Source organism: Lonchura striata, chromosome 3 (genome assembly GCF_050655825.1).
Source record: "Lonchura striata isolate lonStrDom1 chromosome 3, ASM5065582v1, whole genome shotgun sequence".
Taxonomy (NCBI): domain Eukaryota; kingdom Metazoa; phylum Chordata; class Aves; order Passeriformes; family Estrildidae; genus Lonchura; species Lonchura striata.
This window is the reverse complement of record NC_140705.1, coordinates 115,526,649-115,553,635: the sequence shown is the minus strand read 5'-3', so window position 1 is coordinate 115,553,635 and position 26,987 is coordinate 115,526,649. Positions and strand designations below refer to the sequence as shown.

At 44.0% G+C, this 26,987-nt stretch overlaps 1 protein-coding gene, 1 long non-coding RNA gene and 1 pseudogene across 8 annotated transcripts; 1 reads left to right on the top strand and 2 right to left on the bottom strand.

The window, feature by feature from the left end:
* Window positions 1-24,642, bottom strand: LOC146768075 (uncharacterized). Of its 4 annotated transcripts, XM_085576209.1 has the most exons (7): window positions 24,509-24,642; window positions 23,944-24,018; window positions 23,731-23,831; window positions 18,185-18,238; window positions 13,681-13,735; window positions 6,269-11,644; window positions 1-6,177 (listed from the first exon to the last, which is right to left on the bottom strand). In XM_085576209.1, the coding sequence occupies exons 1-5, from the start codon at window positions 24,604-24,606 to the stop codon at window positions 13,713-13,715; spliced, it is 351 nt and encodes a 116-aa protein (XP_085432335.1). In that variant the 5' UTR covers window positions 24,607-24,642; the 3' UTR covers window positions 1-6,177; window positions 6,269-11,644; window positions 13,681-13,712. The 4 variants fall into 4 exon arrangements, with proteins under 4 accessions (XP_085432335.1, XP_085432334.1, XP_085432332.1 ...); XM_085576208.1 differs by having other exon boundaries at window positions 6,269-13,735; XM_085576206.1 differs by lacking the exon at window positions 13,681-13,735.
* Window positions 1,213-18,811, top strand: LOC146768076 (uncharacterized). Of its 3 annotated transcripts, none has more exons than XR_014954166.1 (6): window positions 1,213-1,298; window positions 8,086-8,760; window positions 10,038-10,138; window positions 17,308-17,371; window positions 17,627-17,704; window positions 18,193-18,811. It is a non-coding gene; the product is annotated as an uncharacterized LOC146768076 (long non-coding RNA). The 3 variants fall into 3 exon arrangements; XR_014954164.1 differs by lacking the exon at window positions 1,213-1,298 and adding an exon at window positions 10,290-10,349 and having other exon boundaries at window positions 8,625-8,756; XR_014954165.1 differs by lacking the exon at window positions 1,213-1,298 and adding an exon at window positions 10,290-10,349 and having other exon boundaries at window positions 8,625-8,756; window positions 17,308-18,811.
* On the bottom strand, window positions 24,025-26,838 carry LOC144248486 (uncharacterized; annotated as a pseudogene). Its single transcript, XR_014954149.1, has 3 exons — window positions 25,787-26,838; window positions 25,573-25,692; window positions 24,025-24,782 (listed from the first exon to the last, which is right to left on the bottom strand). The product of XR_014954149.1 is annotated as an uncharacterized LOC144248486 (transcript).
* Between the last annotated feature and the right edge of the window lie 149 nt (window positions 26,839-26,987).

Genomic DNA, 26,987 nt, shown 5'->3' with positions numbered 1-26,987 from the left:
TTTACAAGACTTTTTTTTGTTTTTATTTCAATACAGGCAGGGTTTTCTTAGTTTTCAGGATTTGTTTGGCATAGATTTTAGAGGTGTAATTGAGGGGATAGGACAGGGTGTCTCTGTTAATCTATTTGGCAATTTGGATACTGGGTAAATAAAATTAATATTTTGGTAGAATTTTTGCATTTCATTAGTTTATTTATTTATGGATTTGTGTGCCTGCAGCTGTAGTGTCTCTGCTGCAACTCTCAGTATCCATTCATGTTTGTGTGTGTTAGGCAGTCCACTCGTGTACCAGCGAGTCCCCCCTGCAAGCGGCCGCAGAGCCGCTCCTTCGCTCTCCTGGGAATTCGGGGAGCGGCACACGGCTCTGCGACGAAGCCTTGATCTTTGTCACTTGGAGGTGGCACCAGGGAGCCTCAGGAGCGGCCGAGGAGTTGCTGTAAGTGGGGGAACTACTAGTGAGGGGGACCAGGGTCCACTCGAGTTTTGGGAACGCCACCTCACCTCGCCTGCTCTTCAGCCAGGCAGACCCTGCCAGGAGGGCATGGGCGAAGCGTGCGGCCCGAGGAGCCCGGCGTTCTCAGGAGAATAATGGTGAGCAGCAGAATTGCTGGGTTGTGGCTGCTGTGCAGCTGAGATCGTGCAGTGATGTTTGGTGTTCTCGATTGTAGCTGAGCACGGGACCACAGCCGGGTGACCATAGGACATTCCCCGCAGGCGAGGCAGCCTCCATTGCCAGGCGACGTGGATTCTCATCCCCAGATGCCAGAGAGATAAGTGGAGGGCTAAGGCCCACAGTGGGGGTGAAAGCGGGGTGCTGGGAGGGCCTTTTGAATGAGCTTTGGGAGTGGGGATGTGCAAGAAGCATCTCCTAAGGCCATCTAAAGGCAAAAAGTGTCTGTTTTGATCACAGTGCTGAGGTGCTCAGGGCAGAGCAGTTCTGGTGTGTGTCCCGTCACTTGTCTCTGGTGCACTCTGTGTTCTTTGGGTCTCTCGGTCCTTTCTTCTCCTCAAAAGCTCTCTCTCCCTGTCCTGTGTCATGGGTGTCTGCACGTATTTGTCCCACAACTGCTCTGCCCTGCTGCATAGCCTGTAATAGCACAAGTCCTGGGGACTTGGAATTTGTAATTTGCAGGGTGTAGTTGGGCTCTAGATTGTATGAGGAGATTGACATAACATGTTTGGTGCTGTTAAGTTGTCCTGCAGCCATTTGACACTAGTCCTAACTTCCTTTCAGGTGCTGACAACTCCAATCAGTGGCAGAGAGCCCCAGTCCTGGGTGAGGGTGTTGCCATGATCAGGTCAGTCATTGTTTGCACTTGCAGGAGCAGCCTAAATGGTGACCGTGTTACAGCAGTGTTCTTTGCCTTTATTTTTAGAAGGTCCAGGCAGATAGCAGCAGTCAAGGCCCATTGTGCTAGGTGAGCAGTGGACCAAAGCAGTTGTTTTTGCTCAGCTTTTAGTTTTTGGTGGAACTATAAGCATCCACTGTTGTTTGTGTGCTTTAGGGAATCCACTCAGAGTACTCATACCTCTGTCTCCACCTGGCTGATGGACCGGGTTTCATGCACGTGTGGTCTTGCCAGAAGCATTACAGGACCCTGTGACAGAGCCTTCCAATTTTGCATTTCAAGGTCCCCTCCTGGTAACCCACAGGAATGGGCAAGGAGTTGCGGTGAGGCAGGGAAGAGGAGCGAGGGTACCCTCAAGTTGCAGCAATGCCATGTCACCTTGTCTGCCCTTAACCTAGGTGTGCCTTGAGATGACTGTGTCAGAATCCAAGTACGCCTGAGGTGTGTGGCCCAAGACTTCTTGGGAGACGGTGAGTAGAAGAATTGTCAGGTTCTGCCCCATGTGCTGTTAAGGTAGTGCACTGACATTTGGTTTTCTTTCTCTTGGCAGAGCAAGAGATAACAGCCTGGTGACAACTGGAACTTCCCAGACAGGCAGGAGGCCTCATTCTGCACCTGATGGGGATTTGTATCCCCAGATATGTGCAAGATAAGTGGAGGGCTACCACCCACAGAGGGGATGGAAGAGAGGTGCCGGGTTGGGACTCCCCAGGAGGGGTTTTTGAGTCAGTTTTGGAGATGGGGATATCTAAGAAGTGTCTCCTAAGGCCACCTAAAGGGAAAGTGTCTGTTTTGATCACAGTGCTGAGGTGCTCAGGGCAGAGCAGTTCTGGTGTGTGTCCCGCCACTTGTCTCTGGTGCACTCTGTGTTCTTTGGGTCTCTCGGTCCTTTCTTCTCCTCAAAAGCTCTCTCTCCCTGTCCTGTGTCACGGGTGCCTGCACGTATTTGTCCCACAACTGCTCTGTCTTCTGCATAGCCTGTAATAGCACAAGTCCTGGGGACTTGAAATTTGTAATGCAGAGTGTAGTTGGGCTCTAGATTGTATCAGGAGATTGCCTTAATATGTTTTGTGATGCTAATTTGTCCTGCAGCCATTTGACACTAGTCCTAACTTCCTTTCAAGTTGCTGACAACTCCAATCAGTGGCAGAGAGCCCCAGTCTTGTGTGAGGATTTTCCCATGATCAGGTCAGTCATTGTTTGCATTTGCAGGGGCAGCCTAAATGGTGACTGTGTTACAGCAGTGTTCTTTGCCTTTATTTTTAGGAGGTCCAGACAGGTAGCAGCAGTCAAGGCCAAGTGTGCCAGGTGAGCAGTGGACAGAAACAGTTGGTTTTGCTCAGGTCTCAATTTTTGGTGCAATTCTAAGCATTCATTCTTGATTGTGTGCTTTAGGGAATCAACTCGGAGTGTGCATACCTCCGTTACTAACTGGCTGATGGACCAGGTTTCATGCACTTTGGATCTCGCTGGAGGCATTACAGGACCCTGTGATGGAGCCTTCCAATCCTGCATTTCAAGGTCCCATCCTGGTAGCCCTGAGGAATGGCCAAGGTGTTGCAGTGAGTCGGGGAGGAATGAGATTCCACTGGTGTTTCAGCAATGCCATGTCACCTTGTCTGCCCTTAACCCAGGTGTCCCCTGCGATGACGGTGTCAGAATCCAAGCACGCCCAAAGCGTGAGGGCCAAGAACCCGGGCATTCTGAGGAGGATGGTGAGTAGCAGATTTACCAGGTTTTGGCCGATGTGCTGTTCAGATTGTGCACTGATGTTTAGTTTTCTTTCCCTTGGCAGACCAAGAGGTGACAGCTGGAACTTACCAGACAGGGAGACAGTGTTCTTCTGCACCCAACAGGGATTTGCATCCCCAGATATGTGCAAGATAAGTGGAGGGTTATGACCCACAGAGAGGCGTGATAAGCGAGGTGCCAGGTTGGGACTCCCCAGGAGGGGTTTTTCAGTCAGTTTGGAATTGGGGATGTCCAAGAAGTGTCTCCTTAGACCATCTAAAGGTGAAAAGTGTCTGTTTTGATCTTAGTGCTGAGGCATGCAGGGCAGAGCAGTTCTGATGTGTGTCCTGTCACATGTCTCTGGTGTCCTCTGTGTTGTTTGGGTCTCTCGGTCCTTGCAGATATTCTTCTCATCAAGAGCTCTCTCTCCCTGTCCTGTCCCCTGGTTTGTCACATCCTGTCCTGTGTCACGGGTGTCTGCACATATTTTTCCCACAGCTGCTCTGCCCTGCTGCACAGCCTGTAATAGCACAAGTCCTGGGGACTTGGAATTTGTAATTTGCAGGGTGCAGTTGGGCTCTAGATTGTATGAGGAGATTGACATAACATGTTTGGTGCTGTTAAGTTGTCCTGCAGCCTTTTGACACTAGTCCTAACTTCCTTTCAGGTGCTGACAACTCCAATCAGTGGCAGAGAGCCCCAGTCCTGGGTGAGGGTTTTCCCATGATCAGGTCAGTCATTGTTTGCATTTGCAGGGGCAGCTTAAAGGGTGACCGTGTTACAGCTGTGTTCTTTGCCTTTATTTTTAGGAGCTCCAGGCAGTTAGCAGCAGTCAAGGCCAAGTGTGCCAGGTGAGCAGTGGACAAAAGCAGTTGTTCTTGCTCAGGTTTCAGGTTTTGGTGCAATTGTAAGCATCCATTGTTGTTTGTGTGCTTTAGGGAATCCACTCAGCGTATGCCAAGCCCTTGTCACCAACAGCTGATGGCCTGGATTTTCTGTGCTTGTGAGCTCTTGGGAAGTATTGCAGGACTCTGTGATGAAGCCTTGAAATTTTGTATTTCAAGATTGCATCAGGGTTGCCTTTGGCAATGGCTGAGGAGTTGCGGTGAGTCGCTGAGGTAGGGAGGGGGAGCCAAGGTCCACTCCTGTTTCAGCAATGCCGAGTCACTTTGTCTCTTCTTAACCCAGGCAGACCCTGCGATGACGGTGGCAGCCTCCGAGCCTGGCCAAAGTGTGTGACCCGAGCATTCTCTGGAGAATGGTGAGTAGCAGGATTGCTGGGTTTTGTCCATTGTGCAGCTAAGATCATGCAGTGATGTTTGGTGTTCTCGATTGTAGCTGAGCACGGGACCACAGCCCGGTGACCATAGGACATTCCCCGCAGGCGAGGCAGCCTCCATTGGCACGCGACATGGATTCTCATCCCCAGATGCCAGAGAGATAAGTGGAGGGCTAAGGCCCACAGATGGGGTGAAAGCGGGGTGATGGGAGGGCCTTTAGGATCAGCTTTGGGGGTGGGGATGTGCAAGAAGTGTCTCCTTAGGCCAGCTAAAGGGAAAGTGTCTGTTTTGATCACAGTGCTGAGGTGCTCAGGGCAGAGCAGTTCTGGTGTGTGTCCTGTCACTTGTCTCTGGTGCACTCTGTGTTCTTTGGGTCTCTCGGTCCTTACTTCTCCTCAAAAGCTCTCTCTCCCTGTCCTGTGTCACGGGTGTCTGCACGTATTTGTTCCACAACTGCTCTGCCCTGCTGCATAGCCTGTAATAGCACAAGTCCTGGGGACTTGAAATTTGTAATGCAGGGTGTAGTTGGGCTCTAGATTGTATCAGGAGATTGACGTAACATGTTTGGTGATGCTTAGTTGTCCTCCTTCTGCCAGGCCCTGAAGGACTCCCCCTTCCCCCCCAGATCTTCATTGGAAAATCCCCCTGACCCCTGCGACCCCCCAAAACGATCCCCCAGGGATCCACCTTGAACTCTCTGGGACCCCCTGAATAGTCCCCAGGGATCCCTGAGAATCCCCAGTGGCCCCCAGGACACCCTGGGCCGCCTCCCCAGACCCGCTGGGGCCCCTCCTGGTGTGACAATTGAGAGACCCCCTCAAGCACTCCATGCCCCCCTTCCGGAATCCATCTGGGACCTCCAACCCCCAGAGTGGCACCCCTGGGACCCCCTCATCCCTTCCCGCCCTCCCCGAGAACCCTCAGAGCCTTCCCATAGTGGCAATAAAGGCTCAAAGCAGTTACAGAACCACTTCTACTGTGTCCAGTACCTGCACTGGGAACACTGGGAGGGACACTGGGAAAATCAGGAGGGAAGCGGGAACATTGGGTAGCACACTGGGAGGGAACTGGGGCAGCTGGGAGGACTCGGGGACTCCTGGAAGCGATCTGCCATGGAAAAGGAGACAAAGGGAGCTGATGTCATCCCAGAGCCACAGGATATTCCATACTGAGACCCCGGGGCCACCCAGGACCACGGCAAGGGCAGCCAGGCCAAGAGCCAGGGGCAGCTTTGGTGTGGGAGGCATCTGGCATCCCATTCGGAATTTCAGGAGGCCCAGTGGTGGGCACAGGGCCATGAGCACAAACAGCGGTCCTTTTACCTGGGAAAGAAAACTCGCCAGTCCAGGTTCCTGATGTCAGTTTGTAGGGCTCCCTTGGGACTCTCAGGGCAGCACAAGTTTGAGGCGGGGACAGCTTTGGTCTGGGATACGTTCTTTGATATTTGGATTTTGTGAAGTCAGGGGCCAGCTGAGGGCCAGGGGCACCTGGGCACATACTCTGGCCCTTTTCCATGGGAAAGAAAACTCACCAGTCCTGGTTCCTGATGTCAATTTGCAAGTTGTACTTGGGATCTTCAAGGCAACTCCTCATCGACATGAGGGCAGCTTGGGTCCACAACACCTCCTTCTTCATTCAGATTTTCAGGGGGTGGCCCTTCTTTCGGGGCCCCTGGCTCTTGGACTCTGTTGCTGGCCCTATTCTCTGTGAAACACGGCTCACCCTCTACACTTCCTGATGTTGGTTTCGAGGAGGTGCTTGTCTCTTCCAGGGCAGGCAGAACTCTTGCTGGCAGCAGTTTTGCTCCAGGATTAATCCTGTGCCATTCAGAACGAAAAGATGTTGAAAGTCACTTGGGGCCACAGACCTTGTGACCTGACCTCTGCCCTTTTTCCCTGTAAAACCAACCTCACCCTCCCTGTGTGTTGATGTCTGTTCACTCAAGGCGTGCTGCTCTCCAAGGGCTGCCGGAGTTTCTGGTGTCGGCAGGTGTGGTCTGTGAGAAATCATTCGCTGTTTGCAATTTTGGAAGCGCAATTCGTGTTTGGCCAGGGGAAAGACTGTTAATTATCTTTGAAATGAAAATCTGGCACCCCATTGTTTAAGGGTCTGGCAAGGGGCTGTGTAGGGGAGGGAACACCCCACAGGACCTTTCTTCACCTCATCCCTCACTCCTAGGTGTAGCAGCTCCCTGCGTGAGCAGCTGCTTTCAGTGCAGCTACCTGGGCACACCTGCCAGGAGCTATGGTCGGAACATCCAGCAGGGACCAGGGAGCAGCCGGACCCACCCAGGCACGGAGCATCCCTTGGAGAAAATGCCAAGGGAAGAGCCCTCTTGCCAAGGGGCAGCACCTGAGCAGGCCGGGCAGCATGTGGGGTTCCACGGGAGAGCTTTCAACTTTCCCCTTTTATTATGTCAGTCCTCCCCTAGAACCCCCAGACCTTCCACAGCACTCCCAGAAAAAAGAGGGGTTATGGAGAGAAAAGGGGTTTCAAGTATGGGAAAAAGCTTCCTTTTCCGTCATTTCTTGCGTTCAAATAATGAGGAAACGCACTTCCCCTGCAATTTTAATGGTCTCATTTGAAAGAGTCCCTGCCTTTTCTATGCTGTTAGGGGTGCTAATTGACAGGGAATCCCCATATTCCATTTTTTTCCAGTTTAAATAGAGGGGGAAAACCTTGACAGTGTCGTTTATGGGTTTGAATTAAGAGTAACCATTTTTGTTGTCCTAAGGCTTAAATTGAGGGGGAAGCCCAGCTATCTCTCTTTCTTAAGGGTTTGGATTGAGGGGAAAATCCCTCTGTCTTCATCACTGGAGAGATTTAAAGTGAGGAAAGCCTCTCTTTTCCCAGTATTCAAGGGATTAAATGAAAGGGCAGAAGCCATTTATTTGCCACGGTATCCATTTCAGTGGAGGTAAATTCCCCATTTCCTCATTTTAAGGGATTCACTTGAAGGAGGCTCTTTTAAAATGATTTTTCAGCATTTAAAACTACCTTTCAGGGCACTTCTTTCTGTGCCCTAGGACTAAGTACCTCAGAGAAAGGCAAGCCTAGCACATACTTAACCTTTATGCTGCCCAGGAGCCTATTATTTTTCTTATTTATAATGTAGTTAGTCCTAATTAGTAACCCCAAGAAGAAGACTTAGACTGTTCATATAATTAGTATTTTTCTCCACCCTTAGTCTCATGTTGAGCACTACTTAGTAGTCACTGAGGAATAATTATGTAAGTTAACAGCAAATTACCCAACTTATCTAGATATGCTGCCTAAAAACAAAGTTTTATTTCTTACCAGTTTTTTTGCCCTTTCGCTCCAAGTAGTTGTAGAAAAAAGAGCTGTCATTTCCCTGAAGAGTTTCCTTCTATATCCAGCCCTTTATTCCCCTTGAATTCAAGCCAGAGGAGCCGAACAGCTGCAGCTGCTCTGAGGGCTTTTCTACTCGGTGGGGTTTGCCCCTTCCCTTTTCCTGGGTGCCACGGGAATGAGCGGCGGGCCCAATCAGGGTATATTAACCCCAGCCTTTGCCAAGGGGCTTCATTCCCTCAGCCATTTCACACTAGTCCTAACTTCCTTTCAGATGCAGACAGTTCAAATCTGTGGCAGAGAGCCCCAGTCCTGGGTGAGGGTGCTGCCATGATCAGGTCAGTCATTGTTTGCATTTGCAGGGGAAGCCTAAAGGGTGACCGTGTTAGAGCAGTGTTCTTTGCCTTTATTTTTAGGAGGTCCAGGCAGATAGCAGCAGTCAAGGCCCTGTGTGCCAGGTGAGCAGTGGACAGAAGGAGTTGTTCTTGCTCAGGTTTCAGGTTTTGGTGCAATTGTAAGCATCCACTCTTGGTTACTTTGTTTTATTTTAGGCAGTCATCTTGCAAGATGTCTCTGGTCCGGATGTCTGGATGTCCAAGGCCAGGTGGGTGCAAGCGTAAGGTCTGGGTGGGTGTGCTTTTCAGGTCAGGGGGATGTTGTTTTCACAGTATCTCAGTGTGGGTTGTTTTGCTTTGTTTTTTTGCAGGTGCTGTCGCTGCCCTAGCTGTGTGAAGGAACAGAGGCGAGCGGGTGAGTTGGCATTTTGGCACAGTGACTCACAGGTGACCCTTATGCAGCAGCATGCTAAGTGTGTACCTTTTTGTTTTTCAGGTATCCTCCAGGCAGCTTGTGGAGTCAAATTAAGACTTCAGGTGAGCCGGGGCAGCGGTGTGTCGGAGTTTCGGGGATTCCTCTTTTCGTGGGCACTAGTTGCATTTTCTGTTTTGTCTTAGGTACCCTGAGGAGGAGCGTAGCTGAAGTTTGGAAACGGCAGCACCGAAGCTGATGCAGAGAACGTCTCGCCGTCCACATCCAACTGACATTGGATTCCATCCGGTTGTCTTGCAAAAGCCAAGTGCTGGGGCCAGTAGGTGGGAGATGGGGGGAAAACCTTTACTATCACAGGAGGCTATTTGATGTTAGCTCAGAGAAGAGGCCCATAGTGGGACGGGCCCCTCGGGAGCAAAGGGAGAGGGTTTCTCCTCAGCCCCCCCAGAGTCTTAGCCGGGCAGGGCAGTTCCGATCCCTCTCTGGTTCTCGTGACGTTCGCATCGGCGGCCTTCTTTGACTCTTGACGTTGTCGTGGATCTTTTCACCATAGGAGCCCGCCTTCATGTCTGGAGCTATAGCTACAGTCACCCTGTAGTCATTTCTTCCTTCTCTAGGCCTACTGAGCTTCTTAGGCTTCCTCTTAAGTGCTTTGGCACTAACATCTTGAAAGGAGTTGCATGTCATCATCAAGTGCTACTGCCCTAGGGCTTTCTTTTCTTTGGCATCATCAGCCCATGGCTCATCTTGGGCTAGGAATCTTGGGTCCATAAGGTGAAATTGCCAGGCAGTTTCCACTTGTGTCCGTGTCACGTTGTCTGTGTCATAGGCCTTTGTTACATCTCCATGCTTTAGCAACATCATTTTGTGCCGTATTGGCCATATTTTGCTCACGTACCTTCCCGGATATCAATTATTCTGGCATTTTTACATATTTACTTTTTGGGTCCGGACGATGTACACGAGATGTTCTCATCCGTCTTCATTCTCAGTTTTGGTAGCCCTTCTCATGGACTTCCGTACGGAGCTTATTAGCCCCTCATCACCTGACCACAGTAGTTCCGTAGCATCTGCCTTCTCAAAGGATATAGGGCTCAAAAATTAGTCTTCTGGAGAATTATATCAAGTCCTCACTTATCTTGTATCTCTGTCAGCCTACGTTGTATGCACTTATGATGCACCTACCTGTGTCGGCTTCTATTGTATGTGCGTATGTTGCGCCTACCTATGTTAGCTTATATTGTTTGTGCTTACACTGTATGTACCTACGTTGGCTTATGTTGTTTGTGCTTATACTGTACGTACCTACGTTGGCTTATGTTGTTTGTGCTTATACTGTATGTACCTACGTTGGCTTATGTTGTTTGTGCTTATACTGTATGTACCTACGTTGCCTTATGTTGTATGCACCTCTGTTGTGGCAATTATGATCGGAGCTGCCTTGCCCGGGCAAGTAGTCACGCTCAGGTAGAGCAGTTATAAAGCTTTGCCGTTCATCTGTTCTCTACGGGGTTTGGGGTACAACACTGATGGGCCCAGAGTTGGTATAGCTCCTAGCTCTCAGATAGTCAGTCACTGACCGCCTCCCCTTGTCTCGTAGGTCCCCGGGTCCCTACAGAATTTCCTGGAATCTACCATTTGACATGGAGGTCCTGCGGTCAGAAGAAGCGTTTAAGCATATTCTTCAGTGCAGCGTTTCACGTAAGGGTGGCAGCCAGCGTGTCAGCAGAAGAATGTGTGAGAGTGTGACTGTCTGTGTCTGTCTGTGAGAGTTTGTGTGTGCTTGTGTCTGCAGCTGTGTGTGTGTGTGTGGAGCAGATACAACCTTGTGTGTATGGCCTTTGCCTTTCAGGGGGGGTTTTCATCAGGCAGGAGGATTTTTTGGGAGTCTCCGGAGCGAGTTGCCGTGAATGTGAGTTTGTGCGTAACGCGAAGGGGGCGTGCACGTCGGCGGAGCATTTTGCGCCGTTTTTGTTCCGGGTGCGTCATAACAATAAAAGCGTTGTGGACTTTTCTGAAATGGAGACACGGTTATATTGTGTCAATATGTATTTGGCTTGTAGTACATTATATTGTTCTGTCTTTGCAGTTGTTCCTATCTTTTGATGTATTTTGCTGTATGTAAATTGGACTTGTACTTGTGTGCCTAGGTATGATGTATTCTTTGTTGTATTTGTCTCTGTACTTGCATTTGTATGCATTGTTTCCCTGTGTATTGCTGAAGTTTAAGGGAATAAAGATTAATCAGCCCTAATAATGATGCCTCTTACCCTCTGCCCTGCCCACCATTCATCTCCTGTCTTTCTTTGGTGTGGTTGAGTCCTATCATTTTCACCCTTTTTCTCCCTTTGCCTCTTACTTTCCTCTTTAGTCTATTCCTCACTTTATCCTTCCATGTGTAACTCTTTGTCTCTGGCTGTGTTTTCCTTTGTTTCCATTTCTAACACATCTCTATGTTTCTCTAACCCTATTTCCTTCTCACCCTATTTTCTTCCATTCCTCTACATGTATTTCCCCATGTCTCTATGTCTGTCTCTTTCAATCTAGGTTTCACTATGTTTTCTTCTTTTTTTTTTCTTTGTCAGCCTTTGTCTTTCTAACACTTGCTATCATTGTCTTTGTCTCTGACCCTTTTTCCTTTTCTGTCCAACTTTAACTTTTTTGTCTAACTCTCTATTTCTTTCTCTCTTGAACCCTACCTTGTGTTCAGTCTCTCCATTTGTTTTCCTGTAGGTTTTCAGCTCTATTTCTTCTTTTTCTTGTCTCTCTATTTGCTTTTCTCTTTCATTTCAAGTGCTTCCTTTTCTGTTTGTCTTTCACTCTTTTTCTCTTTACCCCACCTTTCTTTCCTCTTTCTCTGCCTTTCTCTTTCTAATCTGACTTTTTTGGTTTTTCTTTTTATCTCTGACTCTTATTTTTCTTGCTCTGTTTTCTTCTTACTCTCTCCTCTTCATTTTTTTTTTCTCACTCTCTCCTCTTTCTTCTCACTCTCTCCTCTTTCTTCTCACTCTCTCCTCTTTCTTCTCACTCTCTCCTCTTTCTTCTCACTCTCTCCTCTTTCTTCTCACTCTCTCCTCTTTCTTCTCACTCTCTCCTCTTTCTTCTTCTTCTTCCTCCCTTCTCTTTTTCTTCCTCTTACTCTCTCCTCCTCTCTCCTCTTCTTCTTCCTCTTAGGCTAAATACTTGTATCAGACATTTTAAACAGGTCTTTTATACAGAAGTGAATACATTAAAAGAGAAAGGAAAAGAAAATAACTGGTAATATATTTCAAAAGTCAAACCAGTATTTAATTTCTGCATCAAGTATTGCAATCAAAGACACCTAAAAGATTCACCTTTCCATAAAATCAAGGTTTTAGTTAGTGAGATGGTGGTTTACTTATTTAGGTGGTTGTTTTTTGTCCTTCTAACAGCTTGTATTTTTAACTGTTCAGTCCATCAGCAGACAGACACCCTGTCCATCTTAACATAGGCTAAGATGGCCATAAAAATAGTGCAGGTGATGACATTGGTTAGCAACCTTTTCTTCTTCATCATCATCATCTCACATTAACAAAGAGAGACGAAAGGCACAAGGAATTCAAATTATTAGCTTTGAGAACTGAAATAAAAATCTTCTTTCCACAATTAGCCTACATATAGTGGCATTAGAAATACCACTTTAAGTTCTGAAAGTACTGGAAGGAATTTATACCCAAAGGATCCTAATTCTTTGGTAAGTCAAAGCTGCCATTTGTACCTGTGAACAGTATCACTTGGAGAAAATGCAACACTTAGGAAGAGTTTTAATTGTTTTTTCATTACTTGACTCTGTCATTTTTTTCTGAAGTTTTTACAGCTTCTTGCATTCAAATGAAGGAAGATTAAGGCTGGATGGTTAAGGTTGTAATGCAGCATTTCAAAGTAATATTAGTGAAGATGTACTAGAAACTGCATTGCTTAGAAACCTATTATTTCAATAATCCTTTCTCAGAACTTCACAAAGGTCCTTTTATTGTGTCTCTGATAAATAAAATGTGATTTCTATTTAGAAAGAATTAAGGTAGTGAAGACTAACTAGAGAAGAACATGCAACCTTATAGATACTGAGGCAAAAAATAAAGCAAAATGGTTAGTTGCTGGTTCCAACTGGTATTTTTAAGTCTGTACGGCTAAGCATCTCTATCTTATATTTGTGATCTTTCTGCAATTTTGTATTTATGGGGTTTATGCCTGTTCAGAGTAATTAGTGTTGTTTACATTAGAACAAATACTGAAATACAAAAAATGAAAAGTTATTGGCAAATGGGATACAGAGTAGCAAATCTGGAAATTAGACGCTGCTGATATTTATCTGTAATGAAATTTGGCATAGGACCAGCAATAGCCAGAAGTAGGTAGAATATCCTGTGATACAGCATCTGAAATTCATCAAAACCCCCCTCCAAATTACCTTCAGTATTGTAAAAGTTTCCATTCTTTTTATTATTTGTACTTTATTAGAGGCATCTTGTCAGTACTACTTTTTCTTAGCCTTATCCGGAGATGCTTTCTTATGTCTGACTCCTGAAAGCCTCTGTGCAGAACCAGAGTTCTGCAGAGCTTTTTCCCCTGTATTCCTTCCCTTTTCTGTCTTCCCAAAAGCTTTTGGGATTTTGGCTTTTACACCATAATTTACTTAATTGCCTTTTCGTGTCAGATAATTCTTATGCATATAACATCTCATTTTTAACTACCTGCTTGGTATTGCTACAACATCAAAGAATTTATAAAATTATTCTTTGTTCTCTTATTAGATTTTTTGCTTTGTCCTTACAGAATCTTCTCTGATAAATAGAAGTGGTAGTGCTTTTTATTTACCGCCTTAATTTCCTGCAGTAAAAAAACACTCTATGTTCATTAATCATTCAACGACAAAGGATATTCTGTATTGGAGCCAAAATTGTATACATTTCTAAGCAACTACAGCATTTTGCTTTATTTTCTTAAATCTGTTTCAGAGCTTTGATCAAATTGCACTCTCCAATTGTTTTCCAAAGGGTGTAATAAGAGAAAAAAAATAACCATTTTTATAACGAAATTTCAAGCAAATAAAATCCTTAAAGGAAATTTGATTCTGTAAATGAGGACTAGGAAGAGGAAGGTCATAAGAAGTTACATCATCGGAGTTTAACCATCCCCTTAGCACACTGATCTAAAACAGGAAAAGCGTATGAAAAACTGCAGAGGTGTCTTCTGAGAAGGTATATGCACATTTCACATACTTCTTGTTCTGTATCTTTCTTCTAAACAGTGATTAAAGCAGCTCCCAGTACAGATCTGTAACAAATTCATGAGCAAATCTGATAAAACGTGTCTTTGAGTAAACTGTGAACCTAACCTGACAACTAAGATAAATAGTTTGTCAGTTGATCTAACCACATCATTCTTTTCTCCTGTATCTGGTTTCTTTTCTTCAGAATTAACCCAGTACTTTCTCCCCCATCGTGCTTTACAAACAACCTCCCTATCTGCTTTTTGTGCCCTATGAAGCCAAGAGGAGCAGTGATGCACAGGAACACTGAAACTCCAATGTCTGGTCAACTAAATCTGGATGATGCTCTTTAGGAGCAGCAGAATGATTTTTCTAACTGCAAAAACTGTTATAATACCACTTATTTAAACTTGATTTCCTGTTCACTTGTGAATTGATTATTTGACCTTAAATTGTTATGTTTTTTTTGACCATAAAGCCAGTTCTGATTTGCTGAGTTGATGCAGTAGAAAATACTTATATTTACATTGTTCAGCTGTTCGCAGGTAAAGTTGCATGATTCAATAGCCACTGGACATGCTGAGTTCTGACTGGCGTGTTAAAATTTTTCTAATATGTGGGAACTCAAAATGTCTCTCAGACATTTTTAGAGGTTCCAGGCCTTGGTCAGAGGCATTCTAGACCCTGGCAGACAGCTGAAAAACAGCTGTGATTTTGAGTTTGAGCCATGGAATAAATTGCCAACTTTGGAGGTGGAACAAGCAATCACAAAAGGTTAGATAGTATAGTAAAAGTAGTTACAAAGTAGAGGGGAAATTTTTTTAGTATTGTACAGGGGGGTTTTCACTTTGTAGGTGGGGGTCAGAAGTTCTAAGATGGAGGAAAGTGGGCTGATCCTGTTCTTCCTCCTTCTTTTTCCTTACCTCCATGTTCTTGGTGATGTTGGCACTGACAGATCGGTTTAGAGTAGAAAAACACTTGGCAACTAGGTAGTAGGTATTGGGGAATAATTGTAAACACGTTATACGTAATATATCTTATAAAAGATAGCAGCAGCCCTGGGCGGAGAGGGAGACGAAGAAGGCAGCAGATCGAGAGGATGTCAGGGGGTGTGTGTGCCTCTACCCAGGCCGCTGATCAAACAGCCGCAGTCCAAGAACATAATCTGTTAGATAACTAGCGATAAACTGCCTTGAGACCGAACAGCTAAAGCCTGCGGAGTTTTTCTTTGGAAGCACGGGTTGGAGGAGGAATTTCACCACCACATGAGACCCCAGAGCAAGGCCGGGGTTCTCACAGTAATAAAGATGCACCCTTTGTTTATCCACCTTTGTCATTTATACATCCAGCTGTGAAGCTCTCCAGCTTTGCAATGCTGTTTACTAGGACAATTGAATACCATAACTTCCCAAATTTTGTGTACGTGACCAATCAATATGCAGATTTTATAGCCATAATTTCACACACAGATAATTTTTTAATCGGGCTGCACGCTAAGCTGAGGAAAGCAACACAGCAAATAGTTTTTGCTTTTTTGATAGTTTCTGCCATGTCGAGCTCCCATTCTGTCCATTGGTAATGATTGTACCTCTCATGGGAGGAAATCTGACGGACAAACATACAAAACAATCCACTATTTGGCATAGAGGGAACTAACAACAATAACAGAAGTTTAATATTTTGCTTTCTTTGTCACCTAAGGGTGTGAAAGGTATTCTAGTTCATTGAGTTTATATTCTGCCGCTGATCTTTAGCTGAGGGACACAAAGATATATGTGTTATGCGTGTTTGCATATTTATGTGTTTATATATGCATGTAGATATAGACATATAAAAACACATAAATACACACAGGTGGGGGTGTATGTATATGTATGTATTTATATATATATATGCCTGAGGTCATATGTGTGTGGGATTCAGTTTGTGTTCTGTTAAACCCAGCCCTCTGTGTGTGTGTGTTTGCACCTCGTCCACAGGAGCTGGTTACAGTGCTGGCTATTGAACTGTTGTTGTTTTCAAGCTGTAATTTATTTGCTAATGATATACAATGTTTCACAGTGATAAGGAGTCAATAATGAATATGTTATGCTTTAACATCATAAAGACATCCTTAGGAAAAAGTCCCTGTCTTTCTCCAACAGTGATCCATATGGTGTGCTACTAAAAGGAGAAGATCTCTGAGTGAACAAATGTGAAATAATACAGACTTAATCTTTATTGCTCTTTTCCTATCAAGATAGCCTTTGTTGTCTGGCCTATGAAGACACTGCAAGACTACTCACTCATACAGCATTGTTTTATTGTTCACTTTTATTTTCTCTAAAGCAGACCGGGGTTGTTTTTTTCTTTTTCCTTTGCATATGTCTTAAGAAGTTGACCTTTAGCTTTACTAATGCAATTAATAGTTTTTGCTTCCTATCTCCTATAAATGATGTTGGTGAAATAGGTCACCTGATTTCATGTTCTAGTAGGTACAGTCAGAGAAAATTCTGGATATGTAAATTATCATATTTAATTAGCATTATTTCTATCCTCTTTATTACACATTTTGCAATACTATTGATTGTTGGACCTAGAGTATCTTTTGTCCTCAAGCCACACACCTAGAAGTCACCTAAATCTTCATTTTTTCTGAGGATAATTCAGCTTGGAATAATTTTTTTAAATCTAGATTAAGAGTAAATAATTTAAATGGAAGTTTTGACAGGACCACACGTATAAGGTTTTGAAGTATTTCAAGACTACGAAAAATTGCTACCCTGTCATCTGACTTTTTAGTCTTTATCTAAGACATAAACCACATGTTTGTTTGATGTTTGATTTTTTGTCATAAAAGGAGTAGGTGCTTTATCAATAGACTTTATTTTAATCAATACTGCCTCGATTATTCCCTACATGAATCCAATTTTTATTTCTACTGTCTAGAGTGGGAAAATATGAGAAAGAGTTCCCCACATCAAATCCATCTGCATCATCTCAGAGGCTGCCTTCAGTAGCTTAAACATGACTAAACCCCTCCCACTGTTACACTGGAAAGAGTCTTGATGACTCAAAACTTTAAAAAAACCTTGTCGTTTTCACTCCATTTAAATGTGTCACTTTTAATAGCAAAACAAGTAGAGAAATTCCAATGTGAACTCATTTTAGAGCAATGACCAAGTATTATGAATATTTGACTGTATTTAATCTTTCAGCTCCTTTTCTTATTGCATCCTTAACCCTACTCCTGAAGGGACTTGGATTTAAATACAGTAGAATTTCCAGTGTTGAGCAAATCTCTGGTTTCATACCTGAAGATCTCCTTAGTTCAAAAATCCACTTTGTAATTAATTTTATTTATGCTGTGCAACTCTGCTTTCCCAGATATTAAAAAGCATATTGGCAAAGAATATGACATTATTTCTTGAATAAAATGACAGGAAGTAATGCAGCAAGATTTTCTGCCTTGAGAGTCACCTGACTTCTCCATTCAGTGACTTTATATTCCTATTCAGGGATTATTATACCTAAGAGATCCAGAGTATAGCCAAGAGAATAGTAATAGAGAAGTTCTAACTGTAATGCTGATTTTCTACTGTTTGTTACTATTTCCTCACCCATAAAAGGCACTTGTAATTAATTTTCTGTTCCCTAGGACCACCTGTAGAAGTAAACTTCACTATTGGTGATGAGATTTAAACACGAAGAAAAAAAGCTGGGTAAGTATGAAGTTGTTAAACTCGCTGTCACGAGACTGTATTGTTGAAGACTGTTACAGGGATGATGGGAGTCTGGGATAAGTTTAGCTATGAAAACTTAGTTCCATTTCATCAAGGAGGCTTAAAAGAAGACCCAAATTGGGTTGTTTTTTTTTGCTGTTGTTGTTGGGTTTTTTTTGTTGTTTTTTTTTTTTTTTAAACTGAATATTTTTGGAAAAAATATGAAGTAGTTATCTCTGACATTTCTATTGACAGGTGGCCAAGACATGTCTGGGGAATCGTAATGATTCAACATCTCGTTTGGAAGCAGCAGAAACAGAGACAAGCTTTCAGGTATTCTCTTCCAGAGTAATTTTTGGGGTTTTACTAAAAGGTCTCATGAGATTCAGTTACTTAAAGTAGACTTACACATTCTTCACCAAGTTCTGTCTCAAAAGAGAAGACTACTTAATTCAGACTTTGACTGTGTCTGATTGTAATTGATCTGTTCAAAATTATTTCTGGCTGGTAACAATTTGCAAACTATTAAATATTTGGAAAGCTGGTAGTCAAATTACTTAATTTGACAGTGTCATGTGTATAGCCCTGGAAGCAGGAGTAAGGAGAGTTTTCCAAAATAATTGAATATTAAATACCTATGTGGTTGTTTATATATATATATATAATATGCAGTGATATGAAGCTGTATGTAGCATCAGACTTGTATGGTTTTGCACTTAGAGATCAGGACCCTTTTCTAGGGACAATTCCAATTTTAACAGACTTTTTTATTTCTGTTTATGTATATATGTATTCTATACACCATATTTTTACCTTTACAGAAGTTTCGCAGCCCTCCATGGACTAAACCTGAAGATGAAAAATCACCTGAAGAAAAAGAGAAAAAATACAAAGAATCAGTTAGTACACCAGAATAAAAACTCTAAATGCTACTAACCTACATTGAAAAATGCCAATCACTTCCATTTTCATGTTCTGCTAGCACAAAGGCATGAAATGTCCCAGGTTTCTAAAGCATGCATTTTTCACTATTTTATGAATGTCTGTAAATTAGTCTATAACAGACCAGTTAGTACCTTCCAGCAATAATCCAAAATTGATGTTTGAAGAAGTGCTTTGTAATGCAGTCCAGTTTTTGAACTCTTGTTCTACCTTATCAGTAATTGTATACTATAAATTACCCATTTCGTAAACAACAGTCATTCTCAAGTATATTTCTCACTGTTTTATTTCATGTAGTTTTGTGGCAGATTAGTTCTAATATTAAGAGGCAGTCAATGTGGAGGGGGAAAGATATCTGTGTAACCATATTTGAAGTACAATCCTTAAGTGCAACTGCAAAAAGACAACTGTGTGTGTGGGGGGTCCATGTATGCTTACCTTTTAGTAATTCCATCTCAAATCTAATTACTTACACAATAAAATATGCTTATTTTCTTCTTTCTTTCCTCAGTGCTATCTTAACTAGTTCATTTTTGAACACTGAAAAGCTGACAGAATTGGATTTTAAGGGATGGAGATGGAGAGAATCATTACTTTAAGGATTCAAGCAAAAAAAATGTGCAGGTGGTACTGAGTTACAGTGTCATAGCTTGGATGGCAGCCGTGGGAAGTCGGTTTCATCCCTTGTGTTTGTGCTGATCTCGACGGGATGGAATACACTTCCAAGGGGAAAGCCCTGTTTGGTCCACTACAGTTGGCCTTTGATCCCTCCATCGGGGAGGACTGATTGGAATCAGCTCTGTCACTCATGGATTCTTTCAGTTTCTCCTTAGTCACACTATGACAAGAAAGCAGAAAAGAAAGGGAGAAGAGAGAATGTTTTTCTTTTTTGGGTGCATGTCATTATTGGTCTAATTTAAGAATTCATATGCCATATCTTTTTGAGATGCACATCTTTCAGGAATGGTTGGAATAGTAAACTGCCTGATGCAATGCTATCTATCCCTAGCAAGAATTGTCTTAAGCATTTGTAACTTGTAAACTTCCACCTTGGTCTTAATGCACACCTCAGCACATTTTCAACTAGATTTGAAGTAGTTATAATAATTTACTTTGTCTTGCTTTGTATCAGTTTAAAAGCAAATAGACAAATCTTTAACTTAGTGATGCTCTGTCTTCAGTTTTAGCATTTAAGACTTTACCTCTCCTTCAACAGTCTCCTTCAATACCTCCTTGTCCTTGCTGGTGTGAAAAATGCATATTTTATGATTGGCTTTTCGCAAAGGCTATAATGAATATTCTATGTGTAATGTTAGAACGTTATGCTGTGTTAATTCACTTAAGTAGTGTGTTAAATACAGTTTTAGGTTCTAACCTAATGTTAAAATAGAGACTATGTATGTGGGGAAGTTTTTTTTTAGGAATGAGATACTTACTTCAAAGAACACCTAAATCTTCCAAAGCAGAGGAATTTATGGCTTTTATCAGAAGAAGTTAATTTCTTCAGGCCTTACTCAGACTCAAAGATGCCAGGGGATTAAAGGAAACAATTAACATACAACAAACAGAGTTTCTTGTTTAAAATAGAATGCATTCGTAACCATAAAAGATATATAAATATGCAACAAGTATATTAGTTTAAGGGTGATTCCTTTATTCACAAGTCATGCTTTTCGTAACTTAATGTCCGAGAACATCCGGACGTCCGTAATTCTTTACTTTTTTTATTGTCTTGTAATTGTCCTAACTCTAAACTTTAGTACTCTAGTGATATTATTATTTTTATAACCATTTTATTATTATTAAACTTTTAAAAACCAAGTGATTAGCGTTTTTCACACTGGTATGAGTAATCTTTCACCCTGACATTTTGTATGTGCTCCTCTACTCAAAGATAGATAGTTGCAGTTTCTCTGCCTTTTTTAAAACTAAAAAACCTCATGAGCTGACCAAATGATGACAAAGTACAGCTTAAGACTATCCATGTTAAGAGCCAAAAGACACGAAATCGTGGCTATGAAATTAATCAGGTAAGAGATATGTGGCTCTTTGCATTTGATCCTAAATCTTGCTGAAGACAGTCTGCTTTCTTTCAAAATTTTCAGTGGGCAAGACACTTGTGGTTTTGTCATATCTACAGCTGGCATTAATTTCTAGTGATGCTAAAAGCAGCATTTCTTTGCATGTGACAGACCTTAACTGAGAAGGTCACTGGAACTCTGTTTCAGTCACCTGTCAAGAAAGGATCTGCACTGCGCAGTGGTTGAAGCCCTCCAGCAGGACGAAAGCCAACGAGCACAATGCTTCCTGTAGCTTTAGAAAGAAGCCTTTGTCAGCAGGATCCCCTTCATCAGGCAGCCTGGAGTAGATACTATCCACAGGGCTCCTTGGCTGCCTTGGTCACGGGTTCTTGCCTACAGGCTTTGGACTTGCTCGTGGCTGTTCTTCAAACACGGCTCCTCACGTGGAATCCACTTCTTGGTGCAGAGGGCAATCCCTCCATCTCCCCTTCCTCCCCTGTATCTTCTGACCAGGCTGGAGCTCTCAGTAGTGACACTGCAGTCATGGGATTCATCCCACCACATCCCAGAGATGCAAAAGGCCGTAACTTTCCTGCAGCACAGCGGCTTCCAGCTCCTCCTGTTTCTTGCCCGTGCTGCAGGTGTTGATGGAAGGCGCCTCAGCCTGCCTGTCAGCCGTGTCACCTTCCCAGAGGAACACCCCTTTTCTTCCTTTCTCACAATTTTCTGGTGTTTTCCCGCCAGCTTTTATTCCCTTGGCTTTCCTGACAAAGCCAACCCTAGACTTGCCTTGGCCTCTTACCACTCCCTGGCACTTCACTGCCTTGCATGCCCATCTCCCGCCTTGGATAAATGAGGTTTTTGTTTTAAATTGGTAACTATTTTTATATTAAGAGTTAATAATGTAAGGGCTTTTTAATTATATGGATTATTTGTAATGTTTTTTATTGGTATATTAAGTAAGTAGGTAAAAAATGGATTTTTTTGAGAAGTGCTAGATAAATACAAAGTATTTAAACTTGAAACTTTAGTGAAAGTTACTTAAATGTTTGTTTTAGGTTGGTTAATTGGTAAAGTGATATAATTAAAAGTAAATAAAGTAAATAGAGTAGAAGTATAATATTTGATAGAATTTTATACTTTGAAAGTTATTAAATAAGATTTTTATAATATTGATTTTTATATTTATAAAGAAACCTAAAGTTTATATATTTTGGTGGGTGCAGTACAAGACGTCAGGTGTAAGTTGCAATTCTTGCATAATCTACATTTGTATTTACATAGTGTAATTTATCTGTGTATTTACATTGGTGTTTTGTGGAGTGGTGAGTGTGTTTTTTGTGTGATCTGGTTTTATGTTCCTTATTGAAATTTACTTGGGTTTTTGTACTTGTTGAAATATAAGTAAACTTTATGTTTTGATATAAGAAATAAGTATTGTTAAGTTTTGTTTTATAAAATTGTATAGACTTGCAAGATAATGGTATAAGTTGTTATAATTTTTCAGTTATAAGCATGAAGAAATATAAGAATAAAATAATGTATGTAGTAAAGAAGAAATTGATAATAATTAGGAATTACTTAGATAATATCTATAATTAATAACATAGGTGAAATTATATCATTAGTAAGTATTAAAAGATGGTACATTATTTTAGAGTTTTTAACAATTGATAAATGTTAAATTAGTAGTAAGTTAAATAATTATGTGTGGATAATGATTTTTTAAGTTTAAAATAATAAGTTTATTTGTTATATTGATAAAGTTAAATTGTTAAGTTAAAATTATTTGAATTTTATTTTTGACGTAGAAAATATTTGGGTTTCCTGTTAATTATTTTATTTAGGTAGATATAGGGTTAGGTTATAGTTTAAATTTTAATTGGTGTATGTTACTTAATATATTTTTATATAATGTTTTTAAAAATAGTAGTTAAGAGTAAAAATGTTAGGATTAAAGATGAATCACATTATTTAATAATTGGATTTTTTAGAAGTGTTTTTAGAATATATTTGAATATAGTAAACTTTTTTTTAAAGATTTGAAAGTGGTTATGGACAGGATTGTGAGTTTGGATTTGGATATTGAGAGTGTGAAGGTGGAGGAAATGTATGAGAGAGCGATTACTTAGTGTGAAACTTAGAAAAAGAAATTAATGTTGTAGTTGAGTTTTATATTGAAGTGATTTTGTAATAATAACTGAGGAAAGTGATCAGATTAACAGTTTGGAGGAGGTTTTTAATGAAATATATTTTTTTTAGTCTTGAAAAATATTTAAAACTATGAGATAAATTTAGGTTAAATTATAGAGTTAGTGTAGAGATTAGTTAGAGAGTTAACTTGTTTTAAGAGCTGTAAAAGTAGAGAAAAAAAAAGTAGGAATTAGAAATTTTATGTAAGAGTAGAGATTGTAATGAAGAACAGAATTTTTGATGAAATTGATGATACAATACACTGTATTTTTTTTACTTCTGAATAGGTGTTTGGTAGTGTTTTCTTTTAGTTGTTTTAATTTGAGTTGTTTTATTTTTTTTAAGAATATTAACCATATACTGTATAGTTTAGAGAAGTGATTTTTAATAAAACTTAGGATAGGTTATATTAAATAACATTTAAATTTAGATTGAATGAATTTTGATAGTAAGGAATAATAAACTTAATTTTAATAGATAAAAAGAAACTTAATGTATTTATTTAAATGTATTGACATTTAATTTTGTTTGATTTTATTAACACTTAACATATTGAATGTTGTTATTTATAAATATTGAAGGTATTTTAAGTCTTTTGGTTTTGGAGACATTTTAGCTTGTTGAGTTAAGATTATTACTTATATCTTTACAGGGTGGTTTTATTTATTGGGAAATATGTTTCTCAGTAATAGATTTTTATTTATGTTACAATTTAAATGGTACTAATTTGTGTAGTGGGTTTTGTTAAATGTAGGATATTGATTAGATTGTTTTATATTTTTTGTGGGCTTGGACAAATATTTATCTATACAGTTAGGCTTTTCTATATTTGAAGTAAGTTTTGATGGGGTTTTTTTTTAAGAGTTATTGATTTAGAATTTTAAGAATATTTGGTGTTTGGAATAAATAAAATCGGGGGTTTTTTGGATACGGTCGAGCTGTATTTTTAGTGTTAGCAAGGACTAGTTTTGGTACGTTATTTTGATTTTTTTTGTTTGCTTACGGGGAGGGTCTCCTGTTAGATGTGGAAGCCTGAGACTGGCACAAGGACTTTTTATCTAATGCTTGATGAGTCTGTTTTATGGGGAGGAGGTGTTATTTTAAGTTTTATAAAATACACTGAGAATTAGTTAAAATCATGGAAGAAACATTATGGTAATTAAAGGGTGCTACGTTTGAAGAGCTATAAATCTTTTTAAATACCTGCTTGATGTAAGGTGAGCTTAATCTCCTTTTTCTGCCCCAGAAAGCATCGGGCACGTCCACATCGATGGCACCACCTCTGCCTACTGTTCCTGCTCCACCTGACCAAAAGCAAGAGCAAAAGTTGGTTGGGCTTTAAGAACTTGCAATAACTTTGAAGCAAAATAAATCCCATTTTCCCCTGTGTTTTTTCCTTTCAGGTGCTGCACTCACCTCTGCGGACACGCACCGAGCTCTCGCTGCAGGAACCCGTCAGGCCTCGGTGGCTGTGAGTTCATGTTCTTCTCCCTGGGGAAGAGGAGAAGAATGTGATTAAATAAGTAAATAAATAAATAAATAAATAAATAATTGCTGAGGAATTGCAGAAATGTTTTCTGGAGCCTTTCCCCTTCGGTGCCCCTGTGCTGTGTGGGACACGGGCAGAGGAGCCTCGGGCTGGAAAGGGGCAGGAGAAAGGCAAAGGGACCCCCCGGTGTCCCCAGGGCACCGTGGGGACAGAACGGACACTGCGCGGGCACGGGGAGGCGAGGAGTGACAGTCTGGGCCAAAATCCCAGCTCACCCCAGGGAAATTAGTGAGGGACATTTTGGAGGGGAAAGCTGAGGTCACGAGTTCACCCAGCCCGGCCACGTTGTGTTTGCACAAAGAGGCACCAGAGGTGAAGGTCAATCCTGAGCCAACCCTGCTCAACCTCTAAGTCCCAGAATAAATCCTACAAGCTGCCCACTGAGGGACTAAAAATACATAAAAGAGAACCAAGAGCATTCCGAGAGCAAACCAGAAGGTTCCTGGGAATCCCGTTGCAGTGTTGTCACAGCCTTTTTGACAGAGCTGTAAGATTTTTATTTCAATGCTGCGTTTCTCTCCTGGGATCATTCACTCCGTGGGCTGTGGGGATTTTTCGGGTTTGAACTCCCTCACGGTGGCCCTGACACTGCTCAGAAGCTGGAGGAAGAGCAGAGCCAGTGCTCCTGGCAGGGGCAGGGAGTTTTCCCCCAGAGCAGATCCAGCAGCTGCCCTCCAGCCCGGCCAGGAGGGATCTGCTTTGGCTCCTGCAGGGACAGAACGTGTTCAGGTGCTCCAGGTGACATTCCAGCAGCCTCATCTCCCATCCCTGTTCCTGCCCCTCCTGCTCTCAGCTCCTGCCCCACCAGCTGTGCCAAGGGAATTTGTCCCACCAGCAGCAGGGGAAGGACAAGAGCTCCCACCCTGGCACTTGGATTGTCCCGCTGGGGGATGCTGCCTGCTGGGATTTAGATCATTCCATACATTTGGCTGCTGAAATTTCCCAGCCCAGGGGCTTTAGCACAAAGATTGTTCTTTGTATGGTGCCTGGATTTGGGGTTCAGTATCAGCTTTGCTAGTTCAGATGAATTATACCCACAGCCCCAGGTTCCCTGCTGAATTCCTGCTGGAATAACCTGACAGTGCCTCGTGGAGATTGGAAATTCCCATGCAGAGCTGCCACTTTAGCACCAGCTGTGTCAGGAACCAGCAGAGGTTCCAGGGAAGCTCAGTGGGATCAGGACAAGGACAGGTCTCTATTCCACAGAACTTGCTATTTAAAACCCTCATCCCCCAGCCCCAGGGATGTGTCTGGGGTCACTTGACAGAGTTCCCTGGAATTCAACTGATTTCACTCCCCGGAGCTCAGGCTCCAGTTGATGTTTTAAAGCAGGACAAGGCAGTGGCTGGATGAGCTCCCGGCCTGTGCTGAGGCAGAACATCTCTCCTGCAGAAGCTCAGCTCCTTTCAGAGCCTCGGCAGTGGCCTCTGCATGTCCTTTCCCCTCAGGAAAGGGATGCACATCCCTGCCTGCAGCACATCTCCAGTGGGACCCACCTGTGAGAGTTTTCCATCCCTTCTGCACCTCCAGCTGGCTCCCTGGAAATCTCCAAACATAATTGCACTCCAACCTCTGATTTCAAGGCATCTCCAAGGCTCTTGCTTGGCATTTAGTACCTGTGAAGGAAGATTGCCTTGGCTCAAATGCTGCTGGTGAATGATAGCCTCCGGCTGGAAAAGAGGGAGGAGATTTGGGGTGGCTGGAACATACCTGGCAGCTGTGTGGGAGGTCAGAAACAGGGATTGCTGTCAGAGCCCCTCTGCAAACGGCCGTGCCTCCATTCCCAGGTAATGCCAGCCGTTCCCTGGGGTCCCTGTGGGCTGTCGGTGGCGTCTGTCCGGGCTGAAGCATCCCTGCGTGCCTGTGGGGAGCAGCCCCTGGCCGAGGAGCCGCGGGCAGCCCTTCAGCCGTGTCCGTGCCAGCGCTGTCCCGTGCGCCGGTGCCCGTGCCGGGACGTGCGCTCGGCACGCTGCGAGCCACGGGCAGGGCACGGCAGCTCCCGCCCCGCAGAGCCAAGGACAGGAGGTGCTCTCTGCCCTTCGGAGCTCCGGCTCCTCCAGCCCCGCACCGGGCACAGCCGGAGCGGGAGCAGCGGCCCCGGCGGAGCGGCCGCTCCCGGCCGCGGCGCCGCAGCCCCGCTCGTCCGGCGGGGCTCCCCCGGGGATGCGGACACGGGGCGGGGGAGGCGGGCGCTGCTGCTCGCAGGGGAGCGCGGTGGCCACGGGGCTACCGGGGCGGGGGGGCTCGGCATCCCGCGGGGGCTGCGGGGCGGCTCCGTGTCCGCCCGCGGGGCCGGAGGCGGCGCTGCGGGAGCGGCGGTGCCGATGGGGTCCCGGCCCCGACGCAGCCCCGGCTCCCCGCGGCCACAGCGAGAACGGGACCCGAGCCCCGGCGGGACCCGAGCCCCGCGCCGGCCGCAGCTGGAGCGGCGGCGCCCGTCCCGGAGCGGCTCCTCCCGGCCGCGGCGCTGCCGGTCCCGATCCCAGCCCCGATCCCGCCTCGATCCGCCGGCCCCGGCACCCCTTCCCTGCCCGCCGAGGAAGGAGCGGCTCCGCCCGGCTCCCCCAGCAGACACCGGCGGGACCAGAACCCGAATCCCGATCCCGATCTCAGCTGAGCGCCTCGGACGCCGCGCAGGCCGGGAGCTGCCCCGATCCGATCCCCGCACGGAGCTCCGAGCGCCGGTCCCGCCGCAGTCCGTCCGAGCATCCACACAGAACACGGGGCGGGCGCGGAGCCGCCGCCATTTACGGGCGGGGGGCGGGGCCGGGGGCGGGGCCAGCACAGGTGCGCGCACAGGTGCGCGGGGCCCCAGCGCGCCTGCGCGGGGCGGGGCCGCGGGTATTTAAACCGCGGGGCGAGCGCGGCGGAGCCATTTGATGCTGGGCGCTCGGAGCGGGAGGTTGCGGCC

Bases quoted from the DNA above. Each gene is read 5' to 3' on its own strand.
- LOC146768075 (XM_085576206.1), bottom strand. From the start codon at position 24,606: ATGATCCCAGGAGAGAAACGCAGCATTGAAATAAAAATCTTACAGCTC. The intron at 24,019-24,508 runs GTTTGCTCTCGG...CCTCTTCCCCAG, and splicing joins GGATTCCCAGGAACCTTCTG to GGAGAAGAACATGAACTCAC. The intron at 18,239-23,730 runs GTATTTAAAAAG...CTTTTTCTTCAG, and splicing joins GCTCACCTTACATCAAGCAG to GTGATTTTTCATCTTCAGGT.